This window comes from Bacillus rossius, chromosome 2, assembly GCF_032445375.1.
Source record: "Bacillus rossius redtenbacheri isolate Brsri chromosome 2, Brsri_v3, whole genome shotgun sequence".
Taxonomy (NCBI): Eukaryota; Metazoa; Arthropoda; class Insecta; order Phasmatodea; family Bacillidae; genus Bacillus; species Bacillus rossius.
This window is the reverse complement of record NC_086331.1, coordinates 131,391,548-131,414,804: the sequence shown is the minus strand read 5'-3', so window position 1 is coordinate 131,414,804 and position 23,257 is coordinate 131,391,548. Positions and strand designations below refer to the sequence as shown.

Sequence of the window (23,257 nt, the reverse complement as noted above, 5' to 3'; positions counted from 1 at the left end):
GCCATGGCAAGCTGTACAGGCCTGTTGTGTCTCTATAACTACTGAAATAACTTTTTTATAGGCATTAAATAATTTACACACAAATATGATGATAGCTTTATTGCGAAAGTGATTTTCTTTTTAATACCTAACATAAAAACAAAACAGTTGAGCAATTGGACAGACATAGATCACGTCACATGGTATTATAACGAATTAAAAATAAAACCCATAACTTAAAACAGAACAATTCCTTAGATTAAATTTTTAGTTGAGTAACATAGTAGAATAATTGTGAATAGTAGGTCTTTGTGGATTTTGTTATTGGCCCGACGCTTTGGTTAGAGAACCAAATACAAAAGTACTATATGTATTTTTAATATTGGTAAATGCACGTAAACCATGTTTTTTTGAACTGTTAAAGAGGATTGAAACATGTGACACAGCTGTGGTCTGTACCTCTTCATGGTGACAAAAGTGTACTACATACGTAAGTGTGTCTAGAAAGGTTTCACTGACCACTAAAGGCATTTGAAGTTTTGGGGTTAAATGTAAAAAGTTTGGTCTACAAACAAAAATAAAAATTTTTCGAAATATCATCCCTTAACTTTTAATTATTTAGCGACCAAACAAACTTTTGATGAACAGATTTATACTTTAGTAAGTTATTTAAAAAAAACTGGTATTATTTTATACATTATTTTCTAAACTTGTAGGTTATGTGTAGTCTAAAATTTCAGTATTCCATGAAATTATTAGTAGAGTTAATTTTATAATTTTTTTTTTCATATTTCAGGATACTATTTGACTGGTACGGAAACATATGACATCAAGTGGAGCATGGCCCAGTGTGTTTTAACCCTCAGGTTGATTGGCTTAGCATTTGATGTGTACGATGGTACAAAATCTGCAGTGAGTACAGTTTGGTTTTTCTTTGCAAGTTACTTCACAGTTAAATGTTTCAGAAATTTTGTAATGAAATGGAATGGATTGAGCTTAACGTGTCTTCTGCATTAGGAAACGATATAATGTGATCAGATGCTAATGAAGCATTGATGGAATGAATGGGTGGTGGAAACGAGTGCCCGAGAAAACCTACTGGTGCATGGAAACGTATGTCACGTTTTCCACTAGCAACTGTATATTTGTTAGGCTAGCTAGTATTTATTTGGTATATGATTCTGTTAGAGAAGCCAGGGCTTCTTAATACTATTTACATCTCCTTCACATGGTCTGTGTTTCAGCTCATAAACAGCATGCCTTTTTAGGTACAGTATGTGTAATGTATGCTCAGTATCTGATGACTAAGGTGATTGAGTCTCCATTTTTGACGTGACGTCTAATAAATCTATGAAAACCGGCCGCACGCACAAAAAAGGATGACTCATTGTCCCGTTACGCACATTGTCCCATTACACTGATTGGAACAACCATTGATTTGACTTTTTCGAGGCACATTAAACTTGAAACACTCCCATTCGTTTCCTACTTTCCTATCATCGTCCTATCCTTAACAGAATAACACAGATTGGAAGAAGTTAAATAGTAAACATATATAAAAGTTATAGTTAAAATAATCTCTTCGTTAAAGTAATAAACATATTTGAATTTTAATGAGTGCAAATAAAAGTAAGTTTATCAATTAAATTGTAGATTTCATTTCACTCCTTCTTTGTTTCCATACAAAATAGTGATAATTCAATAAAAATGATTCAATTTAATTCATAAAAGTATGCCATCATTTCATCAATGTTTTGTTATGACGTCACGTTAAACTATCGTCCGTAAACCGACCTTACAGACAACCAATTTTTATTTTTTGTGGTGTTTTAGTTTTCGTAGAAGGATGGTTAAGTTATATAGAGGATGTTTGGTAATACGTGGATAGGAACAATGCAACATATTCTATGAGTAAATCTTGAGTCGAAAAACACTTTAGTCGAGAATTGGCTCCCTCCCATAGTTTAAAGGAAAAAGACTTGCAAGTCGAATGGCGGGATAGTTCTGTGCCAGTTTAATTCACTCGCCTAGAGTAACAAAAGTAAAAAGAACTGTTTACACATTTACATTTTACTGCATTTCATTTTATGTTCAATTGTATTCAAGTTGTAGTATTACTTCATAAGTATGTTTAAAGTTTGAACATGCTCTGTGATACATTTTCCATCTTCCATGTGGATTTTGGTATGCAAATGGTTAGGCATGAGAATGTCAACAACAGGAAAAGCATTTATACATGTTACATTGTCTTACGAGTAATCATGGGGCATTCAAAAATAGGATTTTTGTATTTTTATGTCATTTCGACTAAACTAATTTTTGCATTATTTTGAATGTCATCTAACTTGGGCGCTTCTGTATATTTTGACCTCAATTTTTTATTTTTTCTATTACATTTTTTGTAACATGCATATCAACAGTTGCACTATCTACAGGGCAGGCAATATCCACTGGGTTAGGCACTAGCAATTTTGTTATCACACCTTTTCCCATATTTTTAAAATATTTTCAGTTATCTAATTATCACCCTAAATGTAGCTCTTCCTATTCTCCTTTTGGACAGAACTCCCTAAAGCTTAGTGGCAACTGAAACATTTCAGGAAAATATTACGGCTTAAAGGCTTAATCATTTAAAGAATGTATTAAAGGCTTACAGTTTTTCTAAGTTTTTTCCTTTAAGATTTTACTATGACAAATTGTCCACATTCTGCAATGTCTTTGAAAATTGGGGAAAAATCAAGAAAGTTTAAATTGGTTAGGTAATTTACTTGAAATCCTGGAAAAGACACGGAAGTTTACCAGTGATAGTAATTTGAGTGAAAACTATCATGCTCCTGTATGCCGTCACCCAGGCTGTGAAAGCATTTTTTGTTTTTCAGATGTTTTCTTTTATAGTCACACATACTATATAATGGCATATGCAAGGAATTTTATATCCTGTTTATTTTTTGTACATAATTAATGTATGATAGAATTCTTATGGTGTTTTTTTTTTCATTCGTACTGTGTTTTTGTATTTATGATTTTTTTAACATTAGTTTTAAAAATAAAAATGTTAAATAGAAAAAAAAAGGTTCAGAAAATACTAGGCCAGCTATAGGGATGGTGGTGACTGGATTTTCCTTATTTCTTTCAAAAAATTGTAAATGAGTATATTACATGTATGTTAAAAAAAATAAAGAAGTTAACAGTTTTTGTCAGGGAAAATTAGGGAAATTTCACTTCAGCAGACATATTTTTAATTAATAAGTAAAATTTATCAGTCTTATGTACATTATGTACATATAAATAATTATACTACATAAATAATGCACTGCCTTAAATAACTACCTAATTACAGTTTAAGTCAGCTTTTCTGTAAGAAAATTCAGTTGTGGCTAAGTTACTGTAGCAGTTCTGTGCTCATGTTCTGTTAGAATAAAATTTGTTATTTATATGTAATAAGGAATATGCTCCAAAAACTTCAAGTGTGTGAAAGATTTATTATTTGGTGTTAAATGGCCAGCAGCCAGTGCATTTCCAGCTGATGTGGAGGATCAAATAAAAAAATAAATAAATCCCACCTTGTCCTGCAAATGTCCAGATCAGTTCTAAAAAAATATATATATTAAAAATTCTCAAATGTGGCAATATACTTGCATAAGCCAGATATGATAAAAATACTTATTTATTTGTTTGCAGGATAGCCTTTCAGATGATCAGAAAAAGACTGCCCTTGCAAAAGTTCCAACGTTTTTCGAAGTTGCTGGTCACACGTTTTTTCCGTCAAGTTTTTTGGTGGGTCCGCAGTTTCCCATGAGGCGATACCAGGACTTTGTGGCAGGAGTGTTGAGAGACCAGGTAGGCCCTACTGTACAACTGTGTGTTAGTTAAAGACATGTTTTTTGAATATACATTAAAGAAATTTCTGTTCTGTCTTAAATAACATTGTTCGCAGGTAGTAAGTATTGAAAGTGTTGTTAGTTTTAATTAGTAATACGTGTATGGCTGTGGGATAAAGTATAGTATTTTGAAGTTGTGTCACTTTTCAGATCAATATCATTAAAAATTAATAAACTTAAAGTGTTTGTCACATAATTTTACATCAAAAATATTCCTTTGAACATTTTAATTTGTAGTGTTGATGAATTTAAAGCTGTTTTTGCTCAAAAGATTACAAGATTTTATATTCAAACTATGCCTCCGAACCTTTTAATACAGTAGACATCCAGTAGTCCGGCATTCAACAGTCCAGAATGCGAGATGATCCACCACTCGCGAGAAATGTAAGAACCCTAGCCGACTAAGCTAACTTGTGCTAAAACATTTTTAGCCTAGATCAAAAACAGTTTTCACAGTGCTCACATAAGTGTTAGTCAGAAGCCCTCGGGTGGCATATAGTCAGTCATTGGCACAAGGCGCGATTCGAGATCGCTCATTACTGTGCTGTAATGTGTATGTTTGTATATTGACACACCTCAGGGTTCCTTTTAAAGCTAATTAAGAACAGTAGACTCCCGGTTATCCAGTTTGCGGATTAACCATGCCATATTTCGCTTTCATAAACCATAAAAACAAAAAGAATTTTTGACTTCATTTCCATGTGCACACAATGGCAACTGCACTTGTGTAGCATTAAATACAATACAACAAATTAATAATGCAATAAATTAATGTGATGAATAAAAAAAAATTGCCTTTCCTCAATAGCTGTTTGTTTTCTTCGTTGCTTAATTATTTACGACGCCGCCCAAGTGTTCAGCAAAAGTTTATATTCCGCCATCCTGCATTGTCAACAGGTCTAGAGAGAAAAGTCAGAAGTTTTCAGGGCTAGTTTACCTTACGCCACTAGATGTGCTACTGGCAAATCATGGAAGAGAACGCATTTAGGAAACAACAGAGTCAGGAATTACGTTAACAGGTTAAATAATCTTTCTTATAATATAAAATGTTAAGTTTATGCTTTTTCAATTTTTATTAGAACTAAATGTATCTTCTATATCAATAAAAATGTTATGCCCGAGCTCTATTATTTAAACAATGCAGTACGTGAATTTTTAAATTTAATTTTAGGTTTTTTAATCTCTAAATGTTATTCAACATTTATTTGAATGTACTTCAAATGTATTTATATACAAATTTGTTCTGTAAATTAATTTTAATGGAAGTAGTGTCTTGATGAAAATGGTAGTCAGAAATTACACTTACCTATTTTTAAACAAATTGTTTTGATTAAAATACTCTCTTATGAAGAAAAAATTATGTACCTAGTGTTTTTTTATTAGCGCTCTATTTTACTGGAACAAATTTTTGAGGGACATGTGTTAACAGTGTTTGTCTAGAAAGTCTGGATAGAAATAATAATCAGTTTTTTTTACACTGCTTTAAACGTGTTTTTCAATTATTCGTGGACCCCTTTCCAGTCATTACCATGGGTAATCGGGAGTCTACTGTAGTAGTAAATTCTAAAATGAACTAGGTAAAGAAACCTCAGAGACAGAACACCGAAAGGGTCACATCAAGTTTACCATTACACCCACAACACTGGTTGAGTGTAAAGGTGGATCGTAATATATAGAAGAAACTAATAAGTCAGAGTATCTGGTCGCTGAGATAATTAATGGTTTAGAGACAAGAAGATACATAAACATACGGTGCCTTTTGGTTATCATGTAAATAATAGAAACAGTAGGTTAAAAATGTGTAACACTTACATTCTCATTGAAGGGAAAAAACTTATAAGAAACCCGTTAGGCAGAGATTAAAGTATATTATATTTTAACACTAAAAAATTAGTTTAAATATATATAATCTTTGATTATATCTCTGGATTTTATATAAATATATGTATATACACACATATATGTGTGTGTGTATTTATGTGTTGAATGTGCAATTTGCTCTGAATAATAATAAACTCTGAACTATGTAATAATAATAATAGTTCTCGGAATAGTTACTACTACTCTGGATATTAATACTCTGTCGAATGGAGACTCTTTGATTATTTTGAATGGTTTCTTGGCGCCACTCTTATGTAAAACTTAACTTCATTATCAAGATAGGATAAGTGTAGTGTAATACATAAGAGAAAGAAAATAATATAACACTTCAGATCTAGGATTAGAATAAAGAGTGACAACATGTAATTTAGGGTCATTAAAAACAAAAATATACACTGTAAAGTAATAATAGAATAAAATAGAGTTAAACAAATAATCTTTAATCAGACAAAAATATAGATAATTATTTGTTTGACCAGTGGTATACTCTTATGTTTTCAAATAAACAGGAGATATGTTGCACACATGATAACATACAACAAAAGTTCATAAATTCAAATTATCGTGTCTGTTGCTCTCACTCTAGATTGAATTTAGTGTGTCAAAATATAGTTTATTATCGTTGTCATTTAATTTAATTTAGTGTACCTCGGCTGAATTCAGTATGTAGGTATGGTAGAACATCATGAGAACTCCGTCTCATTTCACCTCTGGGTTTGAACTAAGAACGTGTAAATCAGAATGGTAATTGGCTTAAAAATTGTTTGTCTTCGCAGGGCTTTACTGTGTTCGACACAAAAATCAAAGTTTATATGCGTATTGGTAGGATCAAATTACGTTTATGCAGAAATACGGTCCGTTCAAAATAGCATTATGAGTAGGTTTTACTCACGGTAATTTCACACCTAATTACACATCATATAGGATGTGCCCTATATAAATTACATATAATTATGTTTAAACGACGATTAAAAACATCCTTTCAACTGGATGATCTGTTTAGCTCGTAGAATTATTAGATTTTTAAGGGGATTGAAACCCAGGCTGTCTAGCCAAAGCCGTAGTCATTCCAAACTTTTTTCTTAACTTAATTAACGACGCTTATCTTAAGCAACATCACCTCTCATTGGCCGAGACACAAACATCGTTGACTTAATTAACACATCAAAACAAAATACAGACATTCAACAATACATCTTAAAATACTAAAATGTCTCAAATTTAAAACGTTATTTTTCAACAATGAAAGTTCTTTTACGCAAATTACGTGCAAAAAGTCCAATTTGCCGTTTAAGTCATTTGTTCCCTAGAAGGGTCTTGCTAATTGATGCTTCAAAGTCACTTGGGCTACGCCATAGAGTGTAGCACTCGTAGATACGTCCAATAAACAACAATAGAGCAAAAACATGAAAATGTAAACAAATAATAATAATTTAAAAAATGTTATTTATAATAAAAACAATACACTTTCTGTGCACGGAATAGTCATGTAACAGCACAGTGTATATATATATATATATGTATATACACATATACACACACATACATATATATATATAATATAGTTGCCTTTAGCACAGTCTCTTTTGAAAATTTTTTCACTATTTGATTTGTCTTTTTTCAAGTCCAAAAATAAGAGCTTGTAATAACACCAGGGTATCTTACAGTCCTGTTTTCACTTAATCTGCTTGCATGAACACTAAAGACACGAACGCGAGACCATCCTGAAGGGTAGTGGCTGATCCAGAAGGAAGCTTTGAATTTTGGAGCCAAAAGGGGGAGCTGACATAGGGAACTCACTGCGTAACAGAAGGTCACGCACGCAGTGATAAACATAGAAAGGACTAAGAGTGAAGACAAAGATGTCACCCACCCTGCACTTGCAGTGGGCATTGACAGTCCCCAATGCCTGCTATGGGCAGCGTCAATCCTTTGTGACATCAACATCAAAATAAATTACGTTTAAGCCGCAATATTCTTTAAACCTACTCCCATACCAGCAGGCTGTGATCCCAAAAATAAATTGTTTACCAAAAGAAACAGCATCCAAAAAATTTAAGGAGGTCCTATAGTAATAAATTAGTAGTTGATAAATAAAAAAATTAAACTTGGATTCATGTGATTTTAATGCAAGAAAAAATCTAGAAAATGGCATTACAAGTAACTTTATACAAAGCTGGGAGCTGGTTAAGCGATTTCATTTGCTACAGCTGAAATATAAGAAATAAATACTAAAATATAAATGACATAAAAATTACTACCTATGCCATGTGCACGGGAAAACAAAAATGATAAATATTTATAATTATCCTTTAAACTCGTAACAAACATGATATAAATAACAATACTAGGGATTATTAAACCATTAAAATTCATAAAAAAAATAATTGACCAATTTTATACAGGCTAGCATTAAAAAATTTAAGGTAAATAAAGTTCAAAATTTACGTTGTGGTTTGGGCGACAATATAAAACTGATACCAAGGCCAAATCTCACATCCAAGCTTGGAAATATAAAATACAACTAAATGAGTTTTCTACTCTACAGTTAACTGGGACTTGCTGTGTACGTATATATGCTCCAAGAAAGTTTTTTGCAGGCTAAATACGTCACAGTAATTATTACAGAGACATAAGGGGGTTAAAAATTTTTTCAAAATCCTTATGGGCTGGTGATTGAGGCACGAACGACACTTACTTGCGTATCCGCTGCAATGACTGCCAATGTTTCACCAAATTGAACAGAAAATTGCTCCTGCAATTTTACCCAAAGACATGCGTGGCAAAGCCTTGCCTGATGGATGATGGTGAGTCTTGATGAAGGGCTCAGCACTGGTCACAACCACCGACCCAGTTGCATCCCCAGCCAAATTCACGTTTCCCTGCACTCGGGAATGGCCTCATAACACCTGACACCTGACGCCCCATTTGCACTCCGCAGCGTCGTAATTTTAACATTTTCTGTCGTCTGTACACGACTAAAAGTACTTTGGGGTTGTCGTTACTTGAATACCCCCCCCCCCCCCCTCCCCCGTAACATTTGGCACCCGCGCGCATGACGTTCGGTCAGCTGTTCCTGGGCGCGAGTCATGAAACACACACACTCCTCCCTTTCCCCCTCCACTGCTGAAGATTGCGAAACTTTTCGCACAGTTCAAATTCTTTGCCACACACCTTTAAAGATGTAAATAATAATTGCCCGCCCACGCAAACTATTTAAATGAAATAAAAAATGTATTATTATTCGTAAATCTTAAAATGTAAATAAGACAAAAAGTTAAAATTTAAACTCTCAAACTTTCTAGTTATTTCGGGAGTTCATCACCCATGTTGCCAACATGACTGGCTCTTAAGATCAAATTTAGCAGCTTTATAAAACATTTACTAGTTAGTATTATTTTTTTAAATATTAAAAAAAAATCACAGTGACAAAGTGCTTGATTAAGCAACTTTAAAAACTAAATACATAAAAACTGTTAAGACTAGTGTGAATTTTTTAGCGAAAGTTGTTTTGTGTTCTCGTCGTTTTTGCAATGGCTGATTCTCGTGAACAGCGCGGGCCGTGAAGTTTTGCTTCCTGCTCGGAAAAACTGGCACGGAAACTCTTGAAATGTTATAACGGTCTACAAGGAGGCGAGAACTTGTGTTTGAATGGTTTTCCCGTTTAAAAAGAGGTGAATGTCAATTAATGACAAGCCTTTCTCTAGGCATCTTTCCATGGCACAAACTATTAAAATTTTGAAAAAATTCGCAAAATCATCCTGGAAGGTTGACGACAGACAATTGAAAAAGTTGTGGAGCTGTCTTGAGTGACTTGGAGTTCAGTTCAGAGAATTTGAATGGAAGATTTGGGGATAAGAAGGCTGGTTGCCGAATTTGTGCTTTGACTGCTGACTACAGAGCAAAAACAACGTGTGAAGGCAAGCTGTGCTTTGAAAGTAGAATTCCAAAGTGATCCAAACTTTTTTTGGAAGGTCATTACAGGTGATGAATCATGGTTCTAAAGTTACAACCCTGAAATGAAACAATAACAAGCCAGTGGAAGACTTCCAGTTCGCCTTGCCCCAAAAGAGCTCTTCAAGTGAAATCAAACGTCAATACGATGCTGATTTGTTTTTTTGATGTGAGAGGAGTCATCCATTCAGAGTTTGTTCCACAGGTAGGATAGTTAACCAGGCTTTCTACCTGGAAGTTTTGAAAAGATTGCGCAACAATGTGCGTAAAGAGGCCTGATTTGTGGCAATCGGGCAACTGGTTTGTCCAACACAACAGTGCCCCTGCTCACTCAGCTCTGTCTGTGCACCAAGTTTTGACCAAAAATCACATAACCTTATTTTCTTCCCCTTCTGATTCACTCGACCTTGCCCCCTGCTACCTTTATTTCTTTGAACGAAAAGAGAAATGAAGGGAAAGCGTTTTGCCAACTTTGCTGAGGTGAAGGAAAAAAACAACAACAGAGGTGCTGTCTGGCATCACAGAGGATGACTGTAAAAAAGTTTTGAACAATGGAATAAAAAAATAGGACAAGTGTATTATTGCAAAAAAATGTAGGTATGTAAACTTCAAACTACTATTATTTTAACACTAAAATTAAACCTAAATAAATAAATAAATTTTTTATTACTTTGTAATTAATTTTTATTTAAATTTGTATTTTTTTAAAATTAAAATAACTAAATCCTTCATTTATTAATTAGGACCATCCCTACGTCTTACACCAAACGTTACAATTGGGGAAATACACGTCAAAAAAGGCTAGCACAATTTATTTACTAGAGCTTTATTTATTAACTAATAATTACACTATTTCCTAAATTAAAACAATCTTAATGACTATCCACAGAACTAATCACACTTTTATAAGGCCACCATTTACTTCCCCCATTGGAGCTCGACTTGACAGTGGCTTCTTCTACTGTTCGTTCTTCCCACGCACTTCTGTCCCAACATGCTGCGTTCTTCCCACGCACTTCTGTCCCAACATGCTGCTTTCTTCCCATGCACTTCTGTCCCAACATGCTGCGTTCTTCCCACGCACTTCTGTCCCAACATGCTGCGTTCTTCCCACGCACTTCTGTCCCAACATGCTGCTGTGCACTACTCTCTCATCGCCTATCACTCACCAAGATAGCTCAAAGGTCTCGTAGCCTCCGAAGTGTTGCGTTATCAAAGTCCCCCAACTTGACACTGGAAGCTGCAAGAACAATGACGGCCTCGTTATGCCACTTCACGCAGTGGGCTCTGGGAACCAGAGAGAGAGAGAGAGAAGCACCCGGACTCCTTGGGGGTAGGGGGATGGTGTGTTGTCAGAAAGCGGCCGCTAATGGGAGGTCCTTGTAGTTGTAAGGGAAGGGATGAATGCTACCTGTGTCGTGCCCACTCGAGGTGGAGGGGTTTTCCCCAGGAATCCACCAGGCCCACACGCTGGTCTGGCTGGATGGACCTCGTCTTCAGCAGCAGCGTGAAACTATTAACATGTTGCTCATTTATAAACTTCATCCATCATTTTTTATACACTTTCAGGTACCCCTAAGTTGGATTTTGTCATTCAAGATACAAGTTATTTGTTTACAATAATTCAAATAGGCAGTTGTAAAATTTAAAGCCATGTATATTTTTTAATCTCAATCTTATTTACCATTTAGGCATTATTGCTTAGGTGAGCTGAGCATGTTATTTCTCATATTTATTTAGAAAAATTTGTGATGAGGATTAAATTACAAATTACAAATTACATTCACCCTGAAGAATTCAAGAATGAATTAAACTTTATCTCATTAATTTGTCTTAAACTCTGTTCATAAATTTTATCATAATGCCAACAGTTTTATAATGGTAAGTTCTTTGATTATTTCAGTGCTTTTGACTTGACGAAGGTAGTGATGTGCACAGAAAAATGTAATACACTGTTTTGAACAAAAATAGATGGGTTTATTGTTATTACAGCACCTAACTTGACTTAAAAAACATAAACATTGAAAGATTTTATTTATACTTTTTTTGTACCCTAATATGCATAAAATACTACTAGGAAAATTATAAATGATACTCAAATGCTATATTTTTCTCCCTTTTCTCCTTTTTAAATTATTAAACTGTGGATCAAATTGTCTAATAGAATTTCTTAGATTGCATCTGTCTTAATTGTATATGATTTGTCTAGTGTTTAAAATTCATCAGAAACTAACTAGACTTCATTGAAACATTGTTTTCAGTTAAGGGGATGAAATTGAACCAATTTATTTTACTGCCCATAACGTAATTAAATTTTGTATTTTATTGCGATTATGTATTCTTCCTTGGAATAATATAATTGTTTTTTTCATGTGTAGTTCTACTCCACATCATCAATTAAGTGATTCTTTTTAAATTGGAATTAAATTATTCCAATTCTTTCAGTATTTTCAGTATGACGTCGACCCAAGTGTCTCCTCGGCTCCTTCAGGCCGTTATGCCTCGTCAACGTCCTCCCTTTTCCCCCCCCGTGAACCCCAGTGTGTGCATCGGCTAGGGACGCACCCGCGTGCGCCCTAGCACGCCAGTGTTATTATGTAAATATTTCCATGTGTATATATTTCTTTCCAAATGACAGTGACTTTGTTTTAAGTGTGTAAGTAATGTAATTGTCATGTACCAACTATCGTGTAATTCTTGTAAACGTATCGCAGTGTCTGTATGTAAGCGCGGCCTGGCGCTCATCCGCGTCGCGAGGGGTGGCGCTCTCCCACGCCGGCCGATTTCCCCTCCACTCCCCCGCCGCCCGCGCGCGACGGCCCGCGGACGAGCGGGGGAGAGCAGTAGTTGAACTCAGGACTCGAGCAGCGGCGGACGTGCGCTCCGCTCCGCGCTGATCGCGAGACGGGTGTCGAGCTCACGGTCCGGCGACTCAGCCGTAGGACGAGCATCTTTCGCAGCAGCCGTGCTGCCCACGACGAGCCGCCCACGCGAGTGGGTGCCTGAGTTGCGAGTACGTAAGTTACGTCACGCATCACGCATTACGGGACGCGTAAGCTTCGTTACGCGTCGCAGAACTTTCGCAGACGTTACGAGTCAGTACGTAAGAACCGCGCACGCATCACGTGTCTTAGTGTGGGGCGTAGTTACCCTTTGCCGAACCATCGCCGACGTTACGAGTCAGTACGTAGGGACCGCGCACGCGTCACGTGCCATTACAACACAGTTGACTATCAGGAACTTTGTTACGTGGATAAAAGCCAGTACGCGTCGGGACGAGTGGGCCGTACGAGACGGTCACCGGGAGTCCGGGTCATCGTGGGAGAGGCGCGCAACCCGCGACGGATCCGCCAGGCCGCGGCAAGCTCTCTGAACGCAATAAAAGAGCTCGTGAACCGATTAACAGCGAGTGGTCCTTTCGCTCTACCTGTCACTCTACCTCACCATCCCTCCAGGTCCCGCATTTCCAGGTCCCGGCCACGTCGGCCTGGACCCACACCTCTCCGACGAGAGCAGTACGGGCATAGCGGACATTTCTAGCAAGCAGGGAAATAGGGACCAGAAGCCGAGGGACGTCAAGTAAATGATCTATAATTTTTAGCACCTAGAAAAAAGTAATATGGGTACTTAACAAATGGTCTTATATTGTCTAATATGGTAAGTGAGAGAATGAATTAATGAAGAAAACTAGAGTACCTTGAGAAAATCCAAAGGGTTGCTGCAATGTCCCCTACATTTCCCACTAGTGAAAATGCATTGAATCACTTATGTTTTAGTTTACACTGAAATTTGATATACAAAATTTTTTCCTAACAAGATAAACTACATCCACTCTTTAAAGTAACACTCTAATTCATTCCAGAAAAGCAGAGCGCTAATTAAATAGGTATTTTTTTTTTCACAAGAGAGTATGTTAATCCAAATAATTTTTTTTCAATCAGGTAAGTTTGCCTTCTGACTACCATTTAATCAAGACACTGTTCCTGTTAAAATTGGTTAAAAATACAAATATACATCTAAATACATTTGAAGTACATTTTAATACTTTTTGAATAACATTTTGAGATTAAACAAACTAAAATTAAATTTTAAAATTCATGTACCACACTTTTTACATAATTGGGCTTGGGCATAACATTCCTAAATAGGCGTTAACATTTCAGAGTTAGATAATTATAATATTATTAGTAGAGCAGATACATTTCAATTCTAATAAGATTTTTAAAAAGCATAAACTTAATATTTTATATTATTAGAAAGGTTGTTTAACCTTTAATGTAATTCCTGACACTGCTGTTTGGTAAATGCGTGCCTGCCATGATTTACCAGTAGCCCATTTGCCACTATCACATCCTAGTAGGTGCGAGGTAAACTAGCCTGAAAGCTTCTAGCTTTACTCTCCAGACCTGCTGCTGACATGCGGGATGGCGTGAAATAAACATCAGCTGAACACATTGGCATCATCTGAAATAAATACGCAGTGAAGGAAGCGAATGGCTATTAAGGAAAGAGCTAAATATTGTTTGGTGATTCGTCCCATTAATAATTGGTTGCATTGAATTTAATGCTAAACAAATGCTGTTGCCATTTTGCGTGCATGAAAAGTAAAAATACACGTAAAAGAAAACAGCAATACTTCAAATCATGCTGTGATTTATTGGCGTCGTTACTTAAACAGCGTTACTTGGAGGGGCGAGTGTATTCTGCTTGTGAAACTTTTGCAGTATCGTGTTTAGTAAGTTGTACATGTATTTCTATAATTCTGTAATACTTCAGTTTCAGGTGTCTAATTTCAATTGTTGAATTTAAATGTATAACATCTTAGTAAATAAATGTAATGCTATACTTTAAATACTTACGATACTATCCAAAATGTTTTTGAATACTTTCTACATAATCTTAAAAAAAAAAAAAAAAACCAAGTAATAAATTATTTAATTAAAACATTCTTTTAGGTTTTAGATACATTTTAATATGGTTTTATTTATGAATATTGTTAATTATTTCTTTGATTTTTTATTTTAAGTTGAAGGATTTTTTGTGCACAGAATTACTATTTCACTGGAGAATAATATATTATGGTCATTTCATTTGCCTCTATAAAATATTGGTCACAAATATTTTACTTAAAATCTTGGATAGTATTTTCAATTGAGAGCTAAAAATGTTTTTAAATATCTTACCTGCTAGTTATTTCACTACTAGAGTTTTCTTCATCTATTATTTTCTGTTTGGAAGTCGGGTGTATTGTGGTGAGTGCTTCATTGTAGAGCATGTTGACAGTTTTTTCACCATAAATTAAGAGGTCTTTTGGTTAAACTGGACTTTATGAGCTCATTTAATTCTTCCTTGTATTTTGTGCCGTATGTTTTAAGTGTTTTGTTATCGTGTATTTTGTAAAATATAAGCCATTTATCAAGTTATATTATGTTCTCATATTGTTATTTCTTGTAAAAAAAATTAACACCTCATGATAACATCCAGCTTAAGTGATGTTTTACTTTCATCAGAGTGGAGGGTATTGATGTAATTTTGTTTAAGGATAATGAAACACTTCCATCCTGCCTGCTTACTGGTTTCATGCGAGGCGGTCTGGGTTTCATATACCTGGGCATATTTCAAGTTGGAATCTCGTACTGCCCCGATTCATATTTGCTTACACCAGAGTTCAATGTAAGTAAAGAATTTGCAGTTACTGATCAGTGTTATTATTGTGTGACAAAAAAAAACTGCCATGCATGTGCTGTGGTTTACTGTAAAACTTCATAATAATGTGTGTATTTCATTCAGATGTTACCCTTCGTCAAGCGATGTCTTGTACTGGGCTTCTGGGCCAAGATCACACTTTACAAATATATCGCCTGCTGGCTTATTTCTGAGGGCGTCTGTATATGTTCTGGTATGTTATGTCCAACAGCATGTTGGTTTCAAAATGTTTCTTAGTTATTTTTTAAACTTGTCAGAACTGGCCATTAGCGTAGTTATTTTTGTAAGCATTTAAAAATTTTTTCTGCAGTATATAAATTGTAGCATTAGTTATTTTTTTATATATTTTTTTTCTGTATAGTAAAAGTTTTGAAAATTTCTTTATACATACAGTAGACTCTCAATTATCTGGGTGCTGGTTATCCGGTTTGCGGGTTAATCGTGCCGTGTTACGCTTCCATAAACCATAAACCCAAAAATAATTTTTGGCTATTTATTTCTTTTATTTTTGTGATCTATTGATGTGACTAGACTTAAGACAAAAAATGCTGCCAAACATAATGCATACATAGTTGAGGGGCTCGTGCCATGGCCATGAGTTTTAATTGGTATTAATTTATATTCCCTTTATACATCTAGATTATTTATCTATTATAACCTAGTTTATTTTGATGTAAATTTTAGAAACCATAAATTTATATGTAGACAGTTTAGAACTTAGGTAGGTAAGCGTAACTTTATTTTTGTAAAAGGCAGTATCATTAGTGTTTGTATGTGTGTGCAGTCGCAACGCAGCAGTATTTTTTTCTGTCGTAATCTTTACCAGTAATGTCCAATCATAAATGCCAATGAGTGGAACTTGACATTCAACAAAAATTAAAAATTATCAACCAGCTGGACGTAAAATATGGCGATGTAAAATTTGGCTATGTTTTATTGATATGAGCTAGAACTTTTTCTGTAAATTACGTCTTAAGTACCTGTTACGTACAACCTTATAAAGTGTTTGTCTAGATAGTCGTAATACAAAAATTTTAACTAAACATTTTTTTTCTACATTGCTTTAATTGTGTTTTTCGGTTTTCCGTGAACCCATTGCCAATCATTACCTTGGATAATCGTGAGTCTACTGTATTTTAGTAGTTTTTTTTTATACATTTTTAGGAATGTGTTATGTTAAATAATGTAGTTTTTATAAGTACATAATTTTGTTCTTTTATCCAGCTTGGACTGTTGACTGGGTTTAAATGTATTCACTAAGCCCAGCTATCCCAAGCAATTTAAAACAAAACAAAAAATACTTTAATATGTTAATTTTAGTGGAACAATGATGGCAACATGACTTTTATAATTGTTACAAAATCCCTCATGAGAGTTGTAATGTATCATTAATAGTTACTTTGCAGTAAAAATATGAATGAGTTTCCATTGTTTAAAATTGTTGAGTATTTGTCATTTAGTAAAATAATTTCACTGCCATGTGCATAAAATTTGGAAACTCATGGTTCAAGCTAATATGGTTACCAATTTTTTTTCCAGGAATATTATTCCTTTGCTCCTGCTTACAATTTTTTGAGTAAATGCAAGGTTTATTAGTTTTTAAAGACATATATCAAACATACTTAAGAAGTATTAGCATATTTCAGGCGTAATATTTTCTTTTTAGTATCCCTTGTTGACTGTGCTTTATTTAATATTTGTTTTTTTACCATATGTGTGAGGCTTATTAAATTTTATGTAATTAACATTTTCTACAAGTTATTTTGTAACATTTTGAAATATGAAGTACTGATGTGATGTAGTAGAACTGCATGTGTGTGAATACCACAAATATGGTATTTCAAGTAGTTTTTGTTCTTACATTTCAATCTGCTTAGTATCTAGATGCATGAATTTGCTTATTACAGGTATAAACAATATATATCACTTTGACAATGTGTTTGGCTAGTTACAAACAGGTTTTTTTTCTGTTGTCACTACTGAATAAAATACAATAATTTTTATTGAACTCGCAAGTATCGCCTGTACCCCAATTTTACAGGGGATGGATTGCACAGATTAATGCTTGTGAACAGACAGTGATAGCACTTGTTTTTAGACATGATGTATGAAAACATAATCTGAAAAGTGATGACTTAAAAAAATACATATAAGCCTTAGGAAACTTATAACAGCATTGCTTGGGAGGTCATGGAATTACAGTAGATGTTTATAAGTTACTAGCTAATATAACCCAAGGCTTCACTCGCACAATTTCAAGATTGAAAGGAAAGTATATGAATAATTCATGACATTTTTACTATATTGACATAGTAAATTTTCAGTACATAGCTTATAAGATTTATTTCATAAAAATTCTTATAAGAATATTTTTTTAAGTGGTTATATGTAGGCCTTTTTAATTTTTAGTAAAGATTCTCTGATTTTAAAACTTATATTTTAGAGTGTTTGAGGATATACTTTACCTTGATGAAATAAAACTTGCCTCCTTTTCATTTCACACTTTCATTTACTATGGTTAAAGCTCTGCTTGCAATAACTTTATAATTAGTTTAGATAGTGAAGGAAAACTGGAGTATTCACAGGTTTTGCCTCCCATTTGCTTAGCATGCTGAGTGCCCTAATATTATGCATGCCATTTTTACTCCTTCCTCCATCAGCTAATTTTTTTCTCCGTTTCATATAAAGTGTACATTTTCATTTTCTTACTCTTTACTCTAACTTAACTTAGTGAACTTTTTCAAGGCTTAGGATGTTTATCTCTCAAGGTAGCTAACAGCATTCGAACAAGAACTATTCAGTTTTTCTGGAAACAGTTATAATTTAGACAGATTTCCTCTGGGGACTTTTGCAGGTTCTAAATATTGTGCTGTCAACTTTGTTTTTTTTTGGTGACAGAGTAAAACACTTTAAATAAGATACAGAAAAAGTAATTATTGGAATAATAATGTAAATGGAAAATTATTTTTTTTTAATGAAAATTAGAGTACACCAAGTGAAAATGCCTATGTTTATGAACAAACAATTCATGGGGCAGTGATATATATTTAGGTTTTTTGTGTGGCTCTTATGTTGTAAATTTTTTGCAGCATGGCCTGAATGTGGTGAAACAGCATCAAACTGATTTTTGGATATGTGGGCTATAGAAAGTGGATGAATAATAAATGGGAAGGGAGAATCATTCATATTGTAAGATGCTAAAGACATTCAACATTACTCATTTTAAAAATTAACATTAAGGCCATTGAAGTATCAGGAGGATTTTTTTTACTGTGGAGTACTGAAAGTTAAATTGCATTGCATCAGCTACTAAAATGTAAGTGTGCTTGTGCTGTATGTATAGTGTTAATCATAACCCGTGTTTCTTGTTTTTAAATGATTTGTGACAACTGGGACCATGCTTTGGTAGTGGCGGTCTGTTATTGGCTAGTTTGGCTTTTAATATATATATATATACATATACATATATACACACACACACACACACACACACACGAGAAGCGTCGGTGTGTCACCTTTGTCGAGACTTGGTGCAGTTTATTTCCAACAGTGTCGGTTACCCTGTTAGGGAAGTACTTGCCAGGGAATCCTTTCTGGGATGCCTTGTGTCCTTCAAACTGAATGTATAAAAATAGAGTAAGTATGGCACTCAGAGTAGTCCTTCCGTTCATGTGCCTTAGGATCTGAACTTAGGTAAGGCTGTACACTACATTGTGGATTTGAACCGTAGGTAAGGCTGCACACTACATTGTGGATTTGAACCTTAGGTAAGGCTATACACTACATTGTGGATTTGAACCTTAGGTAAGGCTGCACACTACATTGTGGATTTGAACCTTAGGTAAGGCTATACACTACATTGTGGATTTGAACCTTAGGTAAAGCTGCACACTGCATTGTGGATTTGAACTTAGGTAAGGCTGTATGTACACTACATTGTGGATTTTAACTTAGGTAAGGCTATACACTACATTGTGGATTTGAACTTTAGGTAAGGCTGTACACTATTGTGGATTTGAACTTTAGGTAAGGCTGTACACTACATTGTGGATTTAAACCTTAGGTAAAGCTGCACACTACATTGTGGATTTGAACTTAGGTAAGGCTGTATGTACACTACATTGTGGATTTGAACTTAGGTAAGGCTGTTCACTACATTGTGGATTTGAACCTTAGGTAAGACTGTACACTACATTGTGGCAGGATTGATGACCACTTGTGCTGAATACAAAAGAAAAGAACCTACTCCTCTGGTTCTCGGTGGCCATGATAGCTAACGCGTCAGTTCGTGTTACAGAGATCATGGGTATTATCCAACACCCTAGCATGTCTCAAGTTTATGATGACTGAGTTGATACCCAAATGTTACCGTGACTACTCGTGAAGCTTCTGTGCATAACCGTGTCATGTAAGTCCCTATCAAACAATCACATAAACTTGGTCGTGAATAGTGTGCCAGTCACCGAGAACAGACTAGCACCTGCGTTGTATGGGTAAGGACGAGGGAATCTAGTCTCACACCCACACGGGCGACTTCATGGCCCTGTAGAGTCTTTGCCAGGTTCGCATGCCGCTTCCACGTTGTGGCGCCAATGCTTATAGAGAGCAACCAACATACCTGCAAACCCCATGTCAAGCTGCTTAAAAATACATTTTTTTGTAGAAATTAAATATTTTATAAAATATTTTGTCTATTATTGACTTAACCTAACCAGCTTTTTATTATGTTATTATTTCTCTTATTTTTCAGATGCCACTACTCTACATATTTACCATTTCATTTCCTTATGTATTTGCCATGTGAAAGTATATGAAAAAATTTTAAATTCCATTCTTGCTATTAAAATTTGATATTCTTATTAGAAAATAATTTGGTATTCATATTCAGTTCAAAGTAAAAAAAAACTGTTCTTCACACATGCCTAGTTACAGGATCACAACTACAAACATAATTCAGTTTTGTAAGAGGTTATAACTGGATATTCACAATAATTGTCTGCAGAGATTTATATGAATGAATAATTGTTAGTAGACATTGACGTCGACCCAAGTGTCTCCTCGGCTCCCTCAGGCCGTTATGCCTCGTCAACGTCCTCCCTGTGTGTCCCCAGTGGAGTGCGACGGCCAGGGACGCACCCGCGTGCGCCCTAGCATGCCAGTGAGGGTTATGTCTGTGTATATATATTTGCAAACGATCAAGGGTCTTAAATGTAAATAACTTATTTATTCATTAATGTCTCGTGTATGTCTTTGTAAATAATTCAATAACTTTTTCTGAAGTGTTTCGCCGTAGTATGTAATTGCAGCCTGGCGCGCCGCGGGACGGAGCTCTCTCCCACGCCGGCCGATTTCCCCTCCCTCCCCGCCACCCGCGGGCGCCGGCCCGCGGGCGAGCGGGGAGAGGCAGTCGCGTCCTGGTCTCGAGCGGAGACAGACGTGTTCGTCGCTCCGCGAGCCGCGCACGTTGCGCTCGGGATTGAACGTTCGCTCAGTCCGCAGTCGGTCACGGCAGCTGAGCTGCCACCGCGAATCAGCTTAGCATTGTTAACTTACGAGTCATCGGGAGACGTGTCTAGCGGGCAGTTTCTACAACGCGAACGTGGTGCTACGAGTCTCTGAACTTTTCGCCGTCCACGGAACATTACGTAACGGGCCGCGTATGTACAGCGCTCCGTCTTCGGGCCCTCTCTCACTGGGTCAGCCTAGCATTAATAAACTTTACGATTCGCGCCGAAACGTATTTGAGAACCGCCCCGTCATCAGGGAGTCCGTGTCGCCGTGGTAGGGCACTTGTTCCGCGACGGTTCCGCCAGGCTGCGGCAGGACTTTATAAACGTTAATAAAAGACGGCTCGTGAAATTCGTTAATGCCGTGTTCTGCTTGCGACAACCTACCAACATTCCTCGCAATCACTTCACTCTCCCTCCAGGTCCTGCCTTTCCCGGTCCCGGCCACGTTGGCCTGGACCCACACCTCTCCGACGAGGGCAGTACGGGCATAACAGGACATTTATTTCAACGGGAAAACGGGGACCAGAAGCCGAGGGACGTCAACATATTATAAATAAATTATTATGATGAATCTGTTACCTCCTGTAAAAAAAATATTTTCCTTGAAATATGGCTGTTTGTATTTTTGCCTTCTAGCAAACTTTGCTTTATAGCCACCATGGACATAACTAAAAATGAAAGATTAAAAACATAATGCGTGTGACAATTATTTATTCAGAAGCAGATTCTGTGATGCAAGACATGATTAATCATCTTTACTTGATGGTATTCACTGAGAAAAGGAATTTAATCTTCAGTCATATGTCAGTTGAAAACTATTTTAGCCGATGATTTTTTTTTGTAATGATTTAGTGCCAACTTATTTATGAAAAAAGTTTTTTTTGCTTGATGAATGTTTTACGGGGATGTCTTATATTTAGATGTAGTGCTACTTTTTTTGAACGTTTACTGGGGGAAAATACCAAATCATTTCTCATTGTGCGGACAATATCGAATGACATTGGCATTTTATTTTGAATTTAAAAAAAAACACTTTGGTTTTGCCCATTCAAATTCTTGGGTTAGTTTAGTTGTGTTTAAGCTTACTATTTTGTTCCAGAATGAACACATATGCGCAAAACCTTTACCAGCATATAAAGAGCCGTTTGTATTGTCACCAATTAACCTTTGTAATCACATTAAATAGATCCCAGACAAATCTTACCCAAAAATTACTGAGGGGTAAGTAAGTTCCTGCCTGGATTTATTATTTAGTTATAGTGTCTGCAGTAAAAGTAAACTAGTATATCATATATTCAAATGATATATATGCACGCACACCATAAATATTTTAATTTAGGAGGCACTTGTTATGTTTGTGTTGATGCATGAGCATGAGCATATGAGCATGGGGTGTTGGCAATAGCTGTGGATACTTGGAAGGTTGGTTTCTCGAGCAGTTCTGTGTGAATTTGTAATGACTTTTATTTTGCAGTCAAGTTTTTTCACGTTGTTTATAGGCCTTACCTACAATGGGAAAACCATGGAAGGCCAGTCGCGATGGGATGGCTGTGCCAACGTGAAACTTAGAGTGTATGAAGGAGCAACCAAGTTTGGACACTTCATTGCGTCTTTCAACACAAACACCAATCACTGGGTGGCTCAGTGAGTATTCATGAGACTTAAAATATATAGTTCTTTATTATTCTTAACGTTAGGTTGCATTCAGATCAGTGTTACTAGTGTAAATTAGCTATTTCAAGAATATGTTATTGGTATAGCACATTAAGTTTTTCTACATCTGGGACTGTTTATTATTTTTAATATGCCAAATAAAAGTTATCCTTCAAAGCTTTTTGGGTTAAAGTAAAAAAACGTATCATGCAGCATAGATTTCTCCCCATAGAGCAAACCCAAATTAAAGGGGTTCATCTTTCTTTGTCTGTTCTGTGGGTTTGTTTTCTTTGACATACATTGAAAACTAGCAATGGTGTATGTCCAAAATAATGATTTAAATCAATTATAAATTATGTAATGTTAAGTGGGAAACTGTATAAAATGGCCTGTTGAAAAAATGGTTTTAATTAGTTTTACTTCTTAGGCAATTATGAATATGATACTAAGTAGTAACACTATCTTTATCTACAACTCTACTTTATTTCTTGGAATGTGGTAGAGCATACTTCAGAGGGAACCAGTCCGTTTATTTATGTGATGATTGTTTGATTGAATTTTGACTGTAATAACAAAGGTAAGTTACAAATTATTGTGGAAAATTTAATATTTATTGCTTGTTAGTAAAACAGTGAAAATAAAAAGCAAATGTTATTCAATATACCAGTTACCCGAAATATTTTGGGAGATAAT

The 23,257-nt window shown here is 35.4% G+C and overlaps 1 protein-coding gene across 2 annotated transcripts in view; it reads left to right on the top strand.

Moving 5' to 3' along the window:
* The window catches only part of LOC134529839 (lysophospholipid acyltransferase 5), a 51,228-nt gene that overhangs the window by 17,732 nt on the left and 10,239 nt on the right, over window positions 1-23,257 (top strand). For both annotated transcript variants that reach the window (XM_063364334.1, XM_063364335.1), the window contains 5 exons: window positions 776-891; window positions 3,661-3,819; window positions 15,237-15,368; window positions 15,486-15,594; window positions 22,411-22,555. In XM_063364334.1, coding sequence (XP_063220404.1) covers window positions 776-891; window positions 3,661-3,819; window positions 15,237-15,368; window positions 15,486-15,594; window positions 22,411-22,555 — 661 coding nt within the window. The remainder of the gene's footprint in view (window positions 1-775; window positions 892-3,660; window positions 3,820-15,236; window positions 15,369-15,485; window positions 15,595-22,410; window positions 22,556-23,257) is intronic.